This window comes from Macaca fascicularis, chromosome 19 (assembly GCF_037993035.2).
Source record: "Macaca fascicularis isolate 582-1 chromosome 19, T2T-MFA8v1.1".
NCBI lineage: Eukaryota > Metazoa > Chordata > Mammalia > Primates > Cercopithecidae > Macaca > Macaca fascicularis.
This window is the reverse complement of record NC_088393.1, coordinates 9,882,490-9,899,813: the sequence shown is the minus strand read 5'-3', so window position 1 is coordinate 9,899,813 and position 17,324 is coordinate 9,882,490. Positions and strand designations below refer to the sequence as shown.

At 43.3% G+C, this 17,324-nt stretch overlaps 1 protein-coding gene across 1 annotated transcript; it reads left to right on the top strand.

Annotated features, from left to right (window-relative positions):
* Window positions 1–12,542: 12,542 nt before the first annotated feature.
* Window positions 12,543–14,083, top strand: LOC102140531 (olfactory receptor 7D4-like). The gene has a single exon (XM_005595712.4). It carries the CDS (start codon window positions 12,748–12,750, stop codon window positions 13,684–13,686), a length of 939 nt encoding a protein of 312 aa, XP_005595769.3. The 5' UTR covers window positions 12,543–12,747; the 3' UTR covers window positions 13,687–14,083.
* Window positions 14,084–17,324: the final 3,241 nt, after the last annotated feature.

Genomic DNA, 17,324 nt, shown 5'->3' with positions numbered 1-17,324 from the left:
ACTCTAACTTGAGTGACAGAGTGAGACCCTTTCTCAAAAACAAAACAAAACAAAAAACCAAACATTAAATGCTTGCTTGACTTCAGTGTCCTCCAAGGCAGCATCTCTACAGCTATCACTATATACAACTTCTTGAATTTTCTGGCAAGCTCTGGCATTGCCATTTTGCTTGTGTTGCAGTCTGTCTTACACAGTTCAGTCGCATCATGTCGCGCTATTCATGGGGAAAGATAGTTTTGCAAGTCTCAAAAGCAAGAGCTGGCCGGGTGCGGTGGCTCACGCCTGTAATCCCAGCACTTAGGGAGGCCAAGGCGGGCGGATCACGAGGTCAGGAGATCGAGATCATCCTGACTAACATAATGAAACCCCATCTCTACTAAAAATACAAAAAATTAGCTGGGCGTGGTGATGGGCGCCTGTGGTCCCAGTTACTCGGGAAGCTGAGGCAGGAGGGTGGCGTGAACCCGGGAGGCAGAGCTTGCAGTGAGCCGAGATCGCGCCACTGCACTCCAGCTGGGCGACGGAGCAAGACTATGTCTCAAAAAAAAAAAAAAAAAAAAAAAAAAAAGAAAAGCAAGAGCTGTGGAGAATGAGGAAAGTTACCCTTGGTAATTGAGGTAAGCATCCACAGGGTGTCACCCTGTTTAAATGGAGGAAGATTTATACTTCAAACCTTTAAACAAAAAAGATTTTACCGCTTTTTTTTTTTTTTTAATGTAAGAAGATGAATTGCTTCAGGTACCTTTAGCTACAGTATTATATTTTCCCTTTAAAAGTATAACTCTACTACTATGATATTTTCCCTCCTATTTTCCCTTTAAAAGTGTAACTCTATTTCCCCTTAATCACTTTTTATTTTGTTACACATACACTAACATGCATGAAGTATGCCAATCTTCAATGTACAGCTTAATGAAATTTCATGTATGTATATGTCCTGGTAAACACAGTACATTTCCAAGACTTTAGGAAGTTCCTTCATCCTCTTTCTCAGTGATTCATTACTCCACAAGGCAACCACAATTTTGACTCTTACTATAATTGACTTGGTGTGCTTGTTCTTGATTTTCATCTAAATGTTAAAATACAGTATGTACAGTTATGTGTTTTGGCTTCTTTTGCTCAACATAACGTGTAGTTTGACTTTTAAATGTTCTTTTGATAGATGTATGGGCTTATTTATCTTGGTAAGTGCTATATGCGCAGGAATGAATTTTCTGAATCATAGGGTAGACTTTAAGTTTAGTTTTGGTAGGTATTCCAGTTTCCAAAAAATATTGATTCCACCAATAATCCCCCAAACAATGCATGAAAGTTCTAGTTGTTTCACACACTTGTCCAGCACTTTCTGATTGTAGTCATCCAGCAGAGAGTATGCATTTACCTGATGTGTTATGAATTTGAGTACTTTTCGACATGCTTGTTGGCTATTCGGATTTTTTTTTTTTTTTTTTTTTTGAGGGCACCTGTTGAAACATTTCACCCATTTATGGTGTCTTTTCTTTTTTTTCTTTTTCTTTCTTTTTTTTTTTTTTTTGAGACAGACTCTTGCACCTAGGCTGGAGTGCAGTGGCGTGATCTTGCTCACTGCAATCTCTGCTTCCTGGGTTCAAGTGATTCTCCTGTCTCAGCCTCCCGAGTAGCTGGGATTACAGGCATGTGCCACCACACCTGGCTAAGTTTTGTATTTTTTTTACAGGGTTTCACCATGTTGGACAGGTTGGTCTTGGACTCCTGACCTCAGGTGATCCGCCCACCTCAGCCTCCCAAAGTGCTAGGATTATAGGCATGAGCCACCACACCCAGATTTATGGTTCCTTTTTTAAAAAAAAAAGTAAAGGGCTTCCTTCTGGTTACTTGTCCTTTATTGTATGTATGTATATCTATATCTAGGTACACAGGTATAGATACGTATAAACCATGTATCATATATTACATATATACGTAAAATATGTATATTACATATACATACATTACAGATAACGTTTCCCAATCTCTGTCTTGTCTTTTTATTCTTTAAAGGGAATTTGTTGGTTTAAATAATTTATTACTAAAAAGTCCTGGGGTATAATAAGCTTCAGGCATGGCTAAATTCAGGGGCTAAAAAAATGTTATATAGTTGAATTCTGTCTCCCTGTCCTGGCTGTGCATCCTCCTGCATTAGCATTTCTTCCAAGCAGGTTGTCTCTTCATAGCAGGCCCCAGAAACTCTGGCTACTTTCTTCCCAGCTTAAAGTCTCAGGGAGAAAAGAGTGATTGTCTTTTTCAACAGTTCCAATATGATGATCAGAATTGAATCTAGTTGGCTCTGACTGGCCACTTGCCCATGTACTCTAGTCACTGGCCTGGGGAATGTAATACTCTCACTTGTTTAGGGTTCGTGCCCGTGCTTATCCAGAAACTGGGTTAGAGTCTGCACTGACTGAATCATAGGGTCCTAGCAATTTGGGGGCATATGCAGAGGGGAGGAGGCAGGAGTGGGCAGGTAGGATCTGAAAGCAGTGGTAACACTGTTAGCTGTTATGCTGGTCTTAGCAGCAAGTAGGAACTGTGAAGTCTGGGAAATCGGCCAGGGTTAGGTAGTTCCTAAAGAGCATTTTAGAAAGGTCAGGTATCATCTGTTAACTTGTGTTTAGATTGCTAAAGATTGCTGCTCAGCCGGGCACAGTGGCTGACTCCTATAATCCCAGCACTTTGGGAGGCCGAGGCGGGCGGATCACCTGAGGTCGGGAGTTTGAGACCAGCCTAGCCAACATGGTGAAACCCTGTCTCTACAAGAAACAGTAGCCAGGCGTGGTGGCCTGTGCCTGTAATCTCAGCTACTCAGGAGGCTGGGGCAGGAGAATCACTTGAACCCGGGAGGTGGAGGTTGCAGGGAGCCAAGATTGTGCCAGTGCACTCCAGCCTGGGCAACAGAGTGAGACTCTGTGTCAAAAAAAAAAAAAAAAAAAAGATTGCTGCTTAATCTTTAATGAGCATAAAGATCAACTTGAGATCTGACACCTGTTTAAGAATTATTTGCCTGGACCAAGATAATGAATCTATTCTCCTATGTGTCCTTCTAGATTCTTTATTGTTTTTTAATGTAGGTCTGTGATCTACTTTGAATAATTTTTTGTAGCGCGTGAGGTGGGATCAAGGTGTGTGTATATAGATTTATCAAAGAGACCATGGTTTCCTCTCTGCTTAGGCGATCTCTGCCCCTTGGTTCATTTGTCTTTTCTTGCATCAGTAGCATACGATCTTAATTTATGTTGCTTTGTAGTATTTTTGGAAATCTGGTAGTGAAACCCTTCCAACTTTTTTATTCTTTAAGATTGTCTTGCCTTCTCTGTTCCCCAGGTTTTCCAAATTAATTTTGGAATCTCAGGATTAATTTTCACAAATGAATTTTTGGTACTATGCCTGTAATTGCATTGATTTTGTAAAATAACCTAAGGATAATTGACATCTTTACAATATCGAGTTTTCCAATTGATGAGTATGGTATAATTTTCCATTTACCTAGGTTGTCTTTAACTTTTCTCAAGAGTGTTTTATAGTTTTAATTGTAGAAATCTTGATTTGTTTAATTTATTTCTAGGTTTATGTTGCTTTGTATTTTTTTTATTTGTTTTTCAGTGCTTTTGGCTAGTACATAGAATTGCAATATCTTTTTGTATATTGACTTTATAGCTGGTGACATTTATAAATTCAATTATTTATTCCAATACTTTGTGGATTATTTTGGATTTTCTATATATATAATCCTGTGAATACCAATAAAAGAAAGTCTTACCTAATTTCTAAACTTGATGTTTTGCTAATTTTTCTTGCCTTATTTCTTTAGAGTAACGAATAGAAATGATGAAAATGAGTATCTTTGCCTTGTTTCTGAACTTAGGGAAATGTGTTTAATATTTCACCATTAAGTATGACACTACCTAGAAGTTTTTTTATAAATAACCTTTATCAAATTAAGGGAATTCTGTTTTGTTCTTGGATCGTCAAGATTGTTTTATAAAAATCATGAATGGACATTAGATTTTATCTAGTGCCTTCTCTGCATGTATCAGGGTCTTTTAAGAAATCCTTGTCAATCCTGAGAGGTCTGGAAAAGAAATTCTTAAATCTGTTAATAAGGTGAATTCCTTGATTTTCATATGGTAAAACAACAGCTATTACTGGAATAAACCACACTTGGATATGGTTTATTAGCCTTTTCATTTTTGCTAGATTCAATGTTACTTTAAAAAAAGTATTTCTCTATGTTAATGAGAAGGTTGTCCTGTGATTTCTTTTATCATAATATACTTGTCTGTTTTGTATCAGGTTTATATTGTCTCATTAAAGTTGAAAACTATTCTGGAAGGCTGTATAAAATCACAGCTCACTGCAGCCTCGACCTCCTGGGCTCAAATGACCCTCCCTCTTACCTCAGCCTTCTGAACAGCTGTAACTACAGGCATGCGCCACCATACCCAGCTTTTTTTTTTTTTTTTTTTTTTTGTATTTTTTGTAGAGACAGGGCTTCGCCATGTTGCCCAGGCTAGTCTTGAGCTGCTAGGCTCAAGTGATCTGCCCACCTTGGCCTCTCAAAATACTAGGTTTACAGATATAAGCCACCATGCCTGGCTGTGACCTTTCTTTCAATAGGTCTTTTTTCTTTTCTTTTTTTTGAGACGGAATCTTGCTGCTCTGTCGCCCAGGCTGGAGTGCAGTGGCGCGATCTCAGCTCACTGCAAGCTCCACCCCAGGTTCATGTCATTCTCCTGCCTCAGCTTCTCAAGTAGCTGGGACTACAGGCGCCTGCCACCACGCCTGGCTAATTTTTTTTTGTATTTTTAGCAGAGACAGGGTTTCACCTTGTTAGCCAGGATGGTCTCGATCTCCTGACCTCGTGATCCACCCGCCTCAGCCTCCCTAAGTGCTGGGATTACAGGCGTGAGCCACCGCGCCTGGCCGGTCCTTTTTTCTTTCTCCTTCAGAAGGTGGTTTCATCCCATGGTCCAAGTACCTTGACTTTCACTACCACATTCTAGAAAATTAATGCCCTCATTTCCTCACTCCTTGTATATTCATGCCCTTTGCTATGTGACTTGTTTTGGGCAATGGGACGTTAACCAGTAAAATATGACCAGAGGCTTTAAACATGCTTGTGTAGTTGGGTTTGCTAACTTTAGCACTTGTGGCACTACTACAGATGCAAGAGTAGCTCAGTGGCTCAGTGGAACCCAATGCAGATCAACTCCCAGATTTGTGAGCTAAATACATACATGATGTTTTGCCTCTGGGATTTTTGTGATCATTTGTTAGGCAGCACATTGGAGCAATAGCTAACTGATACACACATAGGCTAACAACCCCCAACTTCAAATCATGGCTCAGACTCCTCCTCTTAGCTCCAGAAATGTATTTGCATGGCTAATAATCATCTTAAAAATAACATGCCCCAAATAGAACTTTTCTTTAGCAAGCCACCCTTATCATACCTGTTCCACCCTTATAAATGACACCATACTCCCAACTCAAATTTATGACTAGTTCTGGATTGCTTCCTTTCCTTTATGGTGACTGACACTTCATAATGACTCAAACATTTGTGAAATGAATGAGTACAGTTATCTAAGTGTTCTGCTGCTAGAATATATAGGACACAGTATTCTGGTCAGACCTGTCTTCAAATTCACTATCTACACTAAGTCTTGTGAAATACGATAAGACTTCTAAACCCAACACCACACTCTGTAAGAGGCCCAAAGTACCCAGAGAAGCTTCTCAATTAGTTGTGTTTCTGTTATCTTCCTCAATTATAAAATTATTGGCTAATATGTTAAAATATGAAAGGTGTTAAAAAATAAGGAATAAGAACCTGTCTATGTTTAGTCATGGGCAGATAGATTATCAACATTGGCTGGAAATGAAAGCCACTCAATATCACCAGAAATGCATATAGGAAGTGATACTAGCATGGCTGGGGTGGAAGCAGGGACTAAATCCTTTCTGTGGGATCAGAAACACTTCTTCCATTATCCTAAGTTCTTATTTTATTTTTATTTTATTTTATTAATTTATTTTTTTTGAGATGGAGTCTCACTCTGTCTCCAGGCTGGAGTGCAGTGGCACGAGCTTGGCTCACTGCAACCTCCACCTCCCAGGTTCAAGGGATTCTCCTGTCTCAGCCTCCTGAGTAGCTAGGATTACAGGTGCACACCACCACACCCAGCTAATTTTTGTATTTTTAGTAGAGACGGGGTTTCACCATGTTGGCCAGGATGGTCTCAATCTCCTGACCTTGTGATCCACCTGTCTTGGCCTCCCAAAGAGTTATTATTATTACTATTATTATTATTATTATTATTATTGAGACGGAGTCTTGCTCTGTCCCCCAGGCTAGAGTGCAATGGCGTGATCTCAGCTCACTGCAACCTCTGCCTCCCGGGTTCAAGCAATTCTCCTGCTTCAGCCTCCTGAGTAGCTGGGATTACAGGTGCACACCACCACACCCAGCTAATTTTTGTATACTTTTTTTAGTAGAAACGTGGCTGGTAACACAAGGCCATATTCACACAAGTGTGTAAAATGGTCAGGAGGTAGAGAAAAGACATTTCTGGGACTCCTTGACATGGGAGCCTCATGTACTCTGGTTCCAAGACCTGGTAATGGAGTCCTAACAGGGACTATAGTTAGATTGCGAGGATATGGAAATACAATTGTTGATGGGATTATGGTGAATATTTGAAAATCAGTGTTTATTATTATTTTGAGACAGGGTCTCTGTCACCCAGGCTAGAATGCAGTGGTGTGATCATAGCTCACTGCAGCCTGGAACTTCTGGGCTTAAGTGATCCTCCCAGGTGACTAGGACTATAGGCACACACCAGCATAACTGACTAATTTTTTACCCTTTTTTTTTTTTTTTTAGAGATGGGGTCTTGCTATGTTGTCCAGGCTGGAAGACCTGGACTCAAGTGATCCTTCCACCTCAGCCTCCCAAAGTGCTGGGATCATAGGCATGATGTGAGCCACCATGGCTAAGGAATTTTCAAGTGTACAATACATTATTATTAACTAAGTCACCATAGAGTACAATGTCCAGAAATTTTCTTCCTGGAGTTTGAGACCAACCTGGGCAAAATAGTAAGACTCACATTGCTATTAAAAGTAAATCAATCAATCAATCAATCAATCAATCAATAAAAGCAACATGGTTGAACCTTGAAAACATTATGCTAAGTGAGATAAACAAGATGCAAAATGACAAATATTGTATGATTCCACTTACATGAGGAAACATGAACAGGGAATTCAGAAACACAGAAGGAGCAATGGAGGTTGCCAGGGCCTGGAAGCAGAGGAGAATGGGAGGTATTATTTCATGTGTATAGGGTTTCCATTCAGAAATGATGAAAAAGAATGCAAGATGGATAGTAGTAATGGTGCACACCATTGTGAATGTACATAGTGCCACTGAGTCTCCATTTTTTTTTTTTTTTTTTTTTTTTGAGATGGAGTCTCACTCTGTTGCCCAGGCTGGAGTGCAGTGGTGTGATCTCAGTTCACTGCAACCTCTGCTTCCTGGTTCAAGCGATTCTCCTGCCTCAGCCTCCCTAGTAGCTGGGATTACAGGTCCACGCCACCACACCTGGCTAACTTTTGTATACTTTTTGTAGTAGAAACGTGGTTTCACCATGTTGGCTAGGCTGGTCTTGAACTCCCAACCTCAGATGATCTGCTGACCTCAGCCTTCCAACGTGCTGGAATTACAGGCATGAGCCACCATGCCTGGCAATGTGCTGCTAAGTCTTACACTTAAAATGGTCAATTTTGTTATACATATTTTACCACAATAAAAATATTAATAAAGGCCAGGTGTGCTGGCTCATGCCTGTAATTCCAGCACTTTGTGGGGCTGAGATGGAAGAATTCTGTGAGGCCACAAATTCTAGACCAGTCTGGGCAACATAGCGATGCCCTGTCTCTACAAAAAAATGTAAAAAATCAGCAGGGTGTGGGGGTGCAGCCTGTACTCCCAGCTACTTGGAAGGCTGAGGTGAGAGGATAACTTGAGCTGGTAAATTTGAGGCTGCAGTGAGCTGAGATCGCGACACTGCATTCTAGCCTGGACAAGAGTGAGACCTTGTCTCAAAAGGAAAAAAATAATAATAAAAACTTTATTATTTATTTTAAATTAATAAAAAGTTTCATAAATAAAACTGTTGCATTTTTTTTTCTGAGACAGAGTCTCACTCTGTCCCCCAGGCAGAGAGCAGTGATGCGATCTCAGCTCATTGCAGCCTCCACCTCCAGATTCAAGCAATTCTCTTGCCTCAACTTCCTGAGTAGCTAGGAATACAGGCATGCGCTACCACACCTGGCTAATTTTTGTATTTTCAGTAGAGATGGGGTTTCACCATGTTGGCCAGGCTGGTCTCAAACTCCTGACCTCATGATTTGCCCGCCTTGGCCTCCCAAAGTGCTGGGATTACAGGCATGAGCCACTGTGCCTGGCCAACTGTTATAATTTTTTTTAAAAGTAGATTCTTAGGTCCTCCCTTGGAGATATTGATGAGGTAAGTCTGGGATAGAGTGGGAAGCTATATATTAACAAGATCCCCTAGGGTAGCATGGTAAAACGCTGTCTCTAAAAAAAAAAAAAAAGTAAAAATTAGCTGGGCATGTTAGTGCACTCCTGTAGTCTCAGCTACTCAGGAGGCTGATGCGGAAGGATTGCTTGACTCCAGGAAGTTGAAGCTGCAGTGAGCTGTGATCACGCCACTGCACTCCAGCATGGGTGACAGAGCAAGACCCTGTCTCAAAAACAAAAACAAAAAACTATAGTATTTTTTTTAAAGTAGATTCTTAGGTCTTCCTTTGGAGATCTTGGCAAGGTAAGTCTGGGATACGGTGGGAAGCTATCTGTTCACAAGATCCCCTCTTTATAATACTTTGATACATCTAAATTTGTGAAACACTGTCCCAGGATACTGGTTCCCAAAAAGATTGTCCTGGGGACCATCCCATCTAGAATGTGTCCAAAATGCAAATTATGACTCAAGCTTAGACCTACTGAGACAGAAACTTGAAAGTGGGTTCTATCAATCTTGTGTTTAAACAAGTCCTTGAGGTCATTCTGGTGCAGTCTCCCTTTTGAGAACCACTACCTTTTTGTGACTCGTGGGACCCTTTGCTACCCAACTATCTGCCTGATTATGAAACCTCAAGTCAGAAAATGCTGGCCAGGTGTGGTGGCTCACGACTATAATTGAGCATTTTGGGAGGCTGAGGTAGGCAGAGCACTTGAGGGCAGGAGTTCAGGACCAGACTTCCAGCATGGTGAAACCCCATCTCTACTAAAAATACAAAAATTAGCCAGGCGTGGTGGCAGGCGCCTGTAATCCTAGCCACTTGGGAGGCTGAGGCAGGAGAATTGCTTGAACCCGGGAGGTAGACACTGCAATGAGCCGAGATTTCACCACTGCACTTCAGGCTGGGAGACAGAGCAAGGTTCTCTCTCCAAAAAAAAAAAAAAAAAAAAAATTGCTGACAGTTGTCACCAAAGGTGACTCAAAGTAGACTAGAGTAATTCTTCCCAAAGGAGAGGGTACAGGAGACGGGAATCACAGCTGGCCCCATTGATAGTCTCCCAGGGATAAGGAATTGGCAGTTCAGAAACCTCTTGTGTAGTCCCTGCCCTTGAGGAACCAAACTGATCAGGGAATGAATAAGCCATTGACCAATTTGTCTAACAAGCTTCAGAGGGGATACACCCTCCCAGGGCCCAACATTTAACTTATTTACTTACAGTCACCCAGGCCTCCAGGCGCAAGGTCCAAGACACTCATGTGTTCTTCAGGAGAAATCATCCAGGCCCCGTACCACCTGCTGGGCTCTCTCTTCCTGCTCTTTTGGAGGGTAGAGCTTCTGTCTTCATCACCTACTTCCACGAGACAACAAGATTCAGGGGAGGTGGCTCCTGTGGTGGGTCCACATTGCCAAGCCAGCATAGCCCAGTAAGTGTTGAGGGAAACAGGGAAAAGAGATGATTGAGGGGAAAGGCATTGACTTGTAATCACAGGGCAGGAGAAACCCTGTGATGTCCATGGAGAAGAAGCTCTTGAGGCTGATTTCTTAGAAGGGAGAATGGCTAGACTATTTGCTTAAGTTGCCATTGCATAATGAGCTTTAACTTTGCCTGTATATTACTTGGGTGGATGACTGATGGAGATTATAGGAAGGGCTACTGTTTGTTGGCCTGGGGCACTCTTTGATATCATAGTGCTGCCCTGGATCACTCTGTGTGGTCTTACAGTGTGCAATCTGCATTGCACAAATGGATGCCCCAAGGTACTGATAGAGCTGTAGGTGCCTTGCAGTGAAGTCCTGGTCACTTCTAGTTCTTTTCACCTACTAGTTGACCCAAGAACTTCAGAGGCCCTCTGCCTAGATCAAGCCTCTCTGAATTCTTCTCTGTGACCCTCGCTTGCTTGGAAACATCTCCTGCTTCTCCAGAAAGACTTCTCCTTCCCCTTCTTTCTTTACCCTTATCCATGGTTCTAAGCAGACACCTTCAAGAGACAAGCGTCTGTGTTCCCTGGAATCGAAGGCCATGGTGTATAACAACTAGGGTAGGGTGGGTGAGTGAGGGAAAGCGAAGGGCTCAGGCAAGCCCAACATCCAGTCTCCTTTTGACATCATATCCTCTGGGGAACGCAAGGGAAGCATTGAAACCCACTGGATTCTTTTCCATAATTCCCTCCATTTCACTTGAGTGTCAAGTCTTGTCCTTAAGCTGAGATTGTTAGCTCGACCTCATTCCTTTACCTCTCCTGGCCTTTGTTTTCCTTCTGTGAAAATATTCCTGAGTTGTCCCCCTCAACTCTAATGATATGAGGAATCCCCAACCCCCTGTTCCCTTGTCCTTAGTTTTGCCTGCCCTAAATCCATCTTTCCCTCCAAGCCCCAGGGAGAATTGCAATTCCTATCACATTACTCCTTTGATCGCAGTTCCTTCACAGCCCCATCCTTTATGGATTATACTTTGCAAAGTTCTTAGACATGTCATCCCTGCCCACCTCTCCAACATCATCCTCATCATTCTTATCTAACACTGCGCTTAAGCAGCAGCAAAGGGCTAAGAGAACTCTGTCCCGTGCTGCTTCTTGCTTCTAGGCTTATTCCCTTGCTTACATCTTTGCCAGAAATGTCCCTGTGCAACCCTTCACCTGGGTAACTCCTTGCCCGGGTATTCCTTCTTCCAGGAGTCCTTCCGTGAGTGCATTACTCCAGGCTGGGTTGAGGAATCCTCTCTGTACTCCACTCTGCACATCGTTTTATTTTAGCACTTAATTCACTGTGTTACAATGATCTGTTTCTGAATCCATCTTCTGGAAGGTGGAACCATAAGAAAAAAAAAGACCACATCATTAATCTTTGATCCCCAACAGCTAACACTTAGCCTCGCCCAAAGAAGACCCTCTTGCGGAATGACTTTTAGCACTTTTTCAGTGACTGACAACCTAGTTGTCAACCTAGTTCAATTATTCTATACTCCCCAGCATGGCTCAACAAAAATTGTACACCAGGCCAGGTGCCGTGGCTCATGCCTGTAATCCCAGCACTTTGGGAGGCCGAGGTAGGCAGATCACCTGAGGTTGGGAGTTCAAGACCAGCCTGGCCAACATGGTGAAACTAGCTAGTTTTTTACAAAACTAGCTGGGCGTGGTGGTACGCACCTGTAATCCCAGCTACTCAGGAGGCTGAGGCAAGAGAACCGCTTGAACCAGGGAGGCAGAGGTTACAGTAAGCCGAGATTGCGCCACTGCACTCCAGCCTGGGTGACAGGGTGAGACTCTGTCTCAAAAAAAAAAAAAAAACCAAACAAAAAAACCACAACAAAAGCAGAAAACCAACAACAACAACAAAGAAACCGTGCACCAACACTAGACAACAGAAACAGATTAGGCCATATTTATTATGCGGATGGAAAAAGAGAATTGTATAAATGTCAAATGACTGTATCTTTCTGGTCTCTAATTTTGAAACCCTGGTTCTAAGGTAGAAGGTTTTTAATGTGTGGCCAGCTTCTTAAGATGAATGTTGTTAGTGGTAATCTCATGACCTATTTGAGTCAGAATTTGGCTGCCACCATAACTCCAAGTGGGACTTGAGGCAAAAAGAAATTCTTTCTTTCCTTCCTTCCTCCCTCCCTCCTTCCCTCTTTCTTTCCTTGAAAAACCTAAATCCACTCATCTTGCAATATTTTGCCTAGCTATTATCTCTGCTTTCATATTTTCTCACTTCTCATAGTTGCAATATTCTGCCTATCTATTATCTCTGCTTTCACATTTTCTTACTGCTCAGACATAGTTGTCTGACCTTCTTCAGTCTTAGTTGTGTCTTAGACAAGGAAGATGACCCTGACCTTTTCTTAGGTTCACTGGACCTTATGCGTGTTAGAGCAGGTATGGACCGTTTTATCTCTAAGGTCTAAAGTTGCTCTTATCTTGGTAGATTTGATGATGCTAAAGCAGAGAAAAAGGGAATGGGTGGGTCTCCGAGAGGCCAATGAACAGGCGTTAGTCAACATCATGAAATGTTGCCTATAACAAATGACAGAATGTAGGATTCCTAAGTTTTGCAATTTTAAAGCTTTTGTACCCAATTATTCTCTTCAAGAAATAAAGCAGCAGAGAGATTTTGGAGCCTGTTCAGCAACTATTTCATGTTTCTTCCCTTCCTTAACTGTCTAGCTGATGTGTCGGCAACATGGACTTGGGAAATCAAACAAGGGTTTCAGAATTTTTACTCCTGGGATTTTCCCAGGACCTAGAGGATCAACAGACACTCTTCGCACTGTTTCTGTCCATGTACCTGGTCACGGTGCTAGGGAACCTGCTCATCATCTTGGCCGTCAGCTCTGACTCCCACCTCCACACCCCCATGTACTTCTTCCTCTCCAACCTGTCCTTGGCTGACATCGGTTTCACCTCCACCACAGTCCCCAAGATGCTGGTGAACATCCAGGCGCAGAGCAATGCCATCAGCTATGCAGGCTGCATCTCCCAGATGTATTTTTTCATGGTTTTTGGAGGCATGGACACATTTCTCCTCACCATGATGGCCTATGACCGGTATGTGGCCATCTGTCACCCCCTGTACTACCCTGTCATTATGAACTCCCGCCTCTGTGGCCTGCTGGTTCTTGTGTCCTGGTTCCTCAGCTTGTCATACTCCCTGATCCAGAGTCTGTTGATGCTGCAGTTGTCCTTTTGCACCAGTTGGGTCATTCAGCACTTTTACTGCGAGCTTGCTCAGGCCCTCACGCTTGCCTGCTCAGACACACACATGAATTACATCCTGCTCTACGTGGTGACCGGCCTTCTGGGTTTTGTGCCCTTCTCAGGAATCCTTTTCTCCTACACCCAAATTGTCTCCTCCATCCTGAGAATCTCATCCACAGATGGGAAACACAAAGCCTTTTCTACCTGCGGATCTCATCTGTCTGTGGTTTCTTTATTCTATGGGACAGGCCTTGGTGTGTATCTTAGTTCCAATGCATTGTCCTCTTCCTGGCGGGGCATGGTGGCCTCGGTCATGTACACTGTGGTCACCCCCATGCTGAACCCCTTCATCTATTGCTTGCAAAACAGGGACATCAAGAGGGCCCTAGAGAGACTGCTTGGGAGAAGGCTCTATGCTCGATGACGGGAACATTGGTCCTAGGTTGGTAACCTTTCTGAGTTGGCAGAGGTAGCAGCAGCAAGCTAAAGAAATTCTGGACCAGCCTGGGCAACATAGCAAGACCCTGTCTCTACAAAAAATATATAATAATTAGCCAGGCATAGTGGTGTGCACCTGTGGTCCCAGCTACTCAGGAGGCTGAGGTGGGAGGACCCCTTGAGCCCAGGAGGCTGAGGCTGCAGTGAGCAGAGATTGTGCTACTGCACTCCAGCCTGGGCAATGGAGCCAGACCCTGTCTCAAAAACAACAGCAACTAAAGAAATTCTGCCTACAGGCCAGGCGCAGTGTCTCACACCCGTAATCCCAGTGCTTTGGGAGGCTGAGGCAGGAAGATCACTTGAGACCAGAAGTTCAAGACCAGCCTGGGCAACAAAGATAGTAAAATGTCTCAAAAAGAAAAAAATTCTGCCTCTTAATCTCATGGAATTTGTTTCTCTGTCTTTAGTCAACATACCTTGTGAGTACTGTGAGTACTTTGTATGAGTTTTATACAAAGAGACGGGCTTCTGTTATCCTTCAGTTCTACCCTTTCATCTCCTCCTTTTATATTTTCCACGACTACACCTCAGCTCGGTGTTTGTAGATTTGTTTGTATTGATTCCTGAGGGTTAATACAACAAGTTCAAGTACTCAACTCAGACATTGTTGGATAAAAGTTATGAAATAGTTCATTTTACCATTAACCATTGCTAGCTCTTATCGAATTCATTCATTTGACAATCTTTTTTTAAACCTTTCTCAGTGATCCTTTGACAGTATTTATTGGACCTTATAGTGTGCCAGGCTGTTCTAGGTGCCTGGGATACAGAAGTGAAAACAAATTCTTGCCCCATAGAGTTAAATCTGCAATCTTAGAATGTTATCAGATCATGTTATATGTCCAAACTTAAAATAGACTGATGGATAAATAATTTATTTCCTTATTAGTGAGATTGAGGATTTCTCCATATGTTTGTTTAGTACATTTCTAAAATAAGTTTGATAGCCTCTAAAATAAATAGGGAGACCTTTTCTTTTTTTTTTTTTTCTTTTTATTTTTTTTTTTGAGACGGAGTCTCGCTGTGTCTCCCAGGCTGGAGGGCAGTGGTGTGATCTCGGCTCACTGCAAGCTCCGCCTCCCGGGTTCACGCCATTCTCCCGCCTCAGCCTCCCAAGTAGCTGAGACTACAGGCGCCCGCCACCACGCCCGGCTAGTTTTTTGTATTTTTAGTAGAGACGGGGTTTCACCATGTTAGCCAGGATAGTCTCGATCTCCTGACCTCGTGATCCACCCGCCTCGGCCTCCCAAAGTGCTGGGATTACAGGCTTGAGCCACCGCGCCCGGCCGGGAGACCTTTTCTTTACAAAAAAAAAAAAAAAAAAAGCTGGGCACGGTGGCTCACCCCTGTAATCCCAGCACTTTGAGAGGCCGAGGCGGGCAGATCACGAGGTCAGGAGATCGAGACCATCCTGGCTAACACAGTGAAACCCCATCTCTACTAAAAATACAAAAAATTAGCCGGGTGTGGTGGCGGGCGCTTATAGTCCCAGCTACTTGGGAGGCTGAGGCAGGAGAGTGGTGTGAACCCGGGAGTTGGAGCTTGCCATGAGCTGAGATTGTGCCACTGCACTCCAGCCTGGGTGACAGAGTGAGATGCTGTCTCAAAAAAAAAAAAAAAAAAAGCCAACTATTGTAATGTTCACCTGTAGTCCCAGCCACTTGTGAGGCTGAGGCAGGAGGATCACTTGAGCCCAAGAGTTTGACCCTGTAGTGAGCTGTGATCACACCACTGCACTCTAGCCTTGGAGACAGAAAGAGACCCTGTTTCAAAAAAAAAAAAAAAAAAAAAAAGGCCAAGTGCGGTGGCTCACACCTGTAATCCCAGCAATTTGGGAGGCCAAGGCGGTGGCTCACCTGAGGTCAGGAGTTCGAGACCAGCCTGACCAATATGGTGAAATCCCCATCTCTACTAAAAATACAAAATTAGTTGGGTGTGGTGGCGCATGCCTGTAATCCTAGCTACTCGGGAGGCTGAGGCAGGAGAATCGCTTGAACCCAGGAGGCAGAGGTTGTGGTGAGCTGAGATGGTGCCATTGCACGACAGCCTGGGCAACAAGAACGAAACTCCGTCTCAAAAAAAAAAAAAAAGAAAGAAAGAAAAGAAAATGTATCACCAGAAACAGACAAACCATCTGCCCAGAATTTTAGGTCTGATCATGCTGTATTTTGTCTAGTTGCCTAATTTTGCGGGTGAATTCACAGAGGCCCAAAACAGGAGTTTAGACAGTAACAGCACCTGGCTGAATGAAGACACATCTTCAAATGTGGTGCCAGGAGCGAGCACTGGCTTATGATTCAGGAGAGTGAGAGCTGAATCACAGAGTTGCCAGAATCTTAATATGTAGTCTTGAGCAGCTTCAGATACTGCAACATCCATTAGGACTACTGGCTCTCTTCCTAAATGTTCTTTTTAATATCTCCTCCACCATAAAACAAGTATTTTGGTGTAAGGTGAGATAATGGAGGGATAGCCCAACAAGAAATCGGATAATACGTCTTTGGATGATGCTGTTTGCCAAGGCACTGTGGGCAGGGAAGGTAAACATAAGTACATAAATAAATATTCATCTCAGTAAAGATGAATTGCTGCCTACCCTGGGGTGGAAGGTGTCTGATGTAATCAACTTGCCACCATGTGGTCCTCGAGGAATATTGACTATTTAGAGGCCATATTTTGACATCTAAAGATGAGCCCAGCACCTCTTCAATTTCTATGCTCTAAATCTGAAAAGAGGTTTGAGTAGAAAACTGGTAGAAGATAAGTTCAATTTGCTATTACACCATATGGTCCTTAAGAAAAGCATGTCATTTGGCTGGGCGTGGTGGCTCACGCCTGTAATCCCAGCATTTTGGGAGGCTGAGGTGGGCAGATCACGAGGTCGGGAGATCACGACCATCCTGGCTAACATGGTGAAACCCCGTCTCTACTAAAAAAAATAGAAAAAATTAGCCGGGCTTGGTGGCCGGCGCCTGTAGTCCCAGCTACTCAGGAGGCTGAGGCAGGAGAATGGCGTGAACCTGGGAGGCAGAGCTTGCAGTGAGCCGAGATCATGCCACTGCACTCCAGCCTGGGCGACAGAGTGAGACTCTGTCTCAAAAAAAAAAAAAAAAAAAGTCGTGTCATTTTACAATAGAAAAACACTTAAACTATAAATATGTATTATGAGGCAAGGCACAAAAATGAAGTTTTTTTTGTTTTTTTTTTTTTTTTGAGACGGAGTCTGGCTCTGTCGCCCAGGCTGGAGTGCAGTGGCCAGATCTCAGCTCACTGCAAGCTCCGCCTCCCGGGTTCACGCCATTCTCCGGCCTCAGCCTCCCGAGTAGCTGGGACTACAGGCGCCCGCCACCTCGCCCGGCTAGTTTTTTGTATTTCTTAATAGAGACGGGGTTTCACCGTGTTAGCCAGGATGGTTTCGATCTCCTGACCTCGTGATCCGCCCGTCTCGGCCTCCCAAAGTGCTGGGATTACAGGCTTGAGCCACCGCGCCCGGCCAAAAATGAAGTTTTTAAATAAAACCCAAATGTGATGTTTAATGTACATGTTTTTTGTTTGTTTTTGAGA

What these genes read in the sequence shown, in the direction of transcription:
- LOC102140531 (XM_005595712.4), top strand. Translation starts at nt 12,748, where the DNA reads ATGGACTTGGGAAATCAAACAAGGGTTTCAGAATTTTTACTCCTGGGA.